This window comes from Salvelinus fontinalis, chromosome 11, assembly GCF_029448725.1.
Source record: "Salvelinus fontinalis isolate EN_2023a chromosome 11, ASM2944872v1, whole genome shotgun sequence".
Lineage (NCBI taxonomy): Eukaryota > Metazoa > Chordata > Actinopteri > Salmoniformes > Salmonidae > Salvelinus > Salvelinus fontinalis.
This window is the reverse complement of record NC_074675.1, coordinates 734,848-736,269: the sequence shown is the minus strand read 5'-3', so window position 1 is coordinate 736,269 and position 1,422 is coordinate 734,848. Positions and strand designations below refer to the sequence as shown.

Genomic DNA, 1,422 nt, shown 5'->3' with positions numbered 1-1,422 from the left:
CCCTCTCTCTCTCTCTTCCTCTCTTCTCTCTCTTCCTCTATCACTCTCTCTCTTTCTCTCTCCCTCTCTCTCTCTCTCTTCCTCTCTTCAGTCTCTCTCCGGTTAGTAAACATGAAAGTGAGGGAAACAGACCATCTTGTTCTTCTTTCATGTTTCTAATGTAAATTCATTTCATCCTCTAAGGCCATTATACAGAGAAAGCAATCTACCCTCTTGATATCCTTCCTGGGTTAGCAATTTAAACATGCTGCGTCATGGAATAATTAGTTAGGAGTATTCCAAATTTGGTTGTAATATCTGATAAAAAAATATTGCAGGCTTTACCTTGTCAGTGTGCTGTGTTGTTATGTGGAAGTATTAGATCAAGAGAATGTAATAACGATACAAATGAATTGGATTTGGAGTCGTCCCTGTGGAACTATAACAGGCTCAACGTCCCTGTGGAACTACAACAGGCTCAACGTCCCTGTGGAACTACAACAGGCTCAACGTCCCTGTGGAACTACAACAGGCTCAACGTCCCTGTGGAACTACAACAGGCCCAACGTCCCTGTGGAACTACAACAGGCTCAACGTCCCTGTGGAACTACAACAGGCTCAACGTCCCTGTGGAACTACAACAGGCTCAACGTCCCTGTGGAACTACAACAGGCTCAACGTCCCTGTGGAATTACAACAGGCTCAACGTCCCTGTGGAACTACAACAGGCTCAACGTCCCTGTGGAACTACAACAGGCTCAACGTCCCTGTGGAACTACAACAGGCTCAACGTCCCTGTGGAATTACAACAGGCTCAACGTCCCTGTGGAACTACAACAGGCTCAACGTCCCTGTGGAACTACAACAGGCCCAACGTCCCTGTGGAACTACAACAGGCTCAACGTCCCTGTGGAACTACAACAGGCTCAACGTCCCTGTGGAACTACAACAGGCTCAACGTCCCTGTGGAACTACAACAGGCTCAACGTCCCTGTGGAACTACAACAGGCTCAACGTCCCTGTGGAACTACAACAGGCTCAATGTCCCTGTGGAACTACAACAGGCTCAACGTCCCTGTGGAACTACAACAGACTCAACGTCCCTGTGGAACTACAACAGGCTCTACGTCCCTGTGGAACTACAACAGGCTCTACGTCCCTGTGGAACTACAACAGCCTCAACGTCCCTGTGGAACTATAACAGGCTCAACGTCCCTTGGTGTCTAGTTGGTATTGATTTGGAGTCGTCCCTGTGGAACTAAACTCAGCAAAAAAAGAAACGTCCTTTCACTGTCAACAGAGTTTATTTTCAGCAAACTTAACATGTGTAAATATTTCTATGAACATAACAAGATTCAACAACTGAGACATAAACTGAACAAGTTCCACAGACATGTGACTAACAGAAATTGAATAATATGTCCCTGAACAAAGGGGGGGGGG

The 1,422-nt window shown here is 46.5% G+C and overlaps 1 protein-coding gene across 1 annotated transcript; it reads left to right on the top strand.

The window, feature by feature from the left end:
- The first annotated feature begins 387 nt into the window (after positions 1–387).
- LOC129866032 (putative proline-rich protein 21) lies at positions 388–1,206 on the top strand. The gene has a single exon (XM_055939167.1). It carries the CDS (start codon positions 388–390, stop codon positions 1,204–1,206), a length of 819 nt encoding a protein of 272 aa, XP_055795142.1.
- The last annotated feature ends 216 nt before the right edge of the window (positions 1,207–1,422 follow it).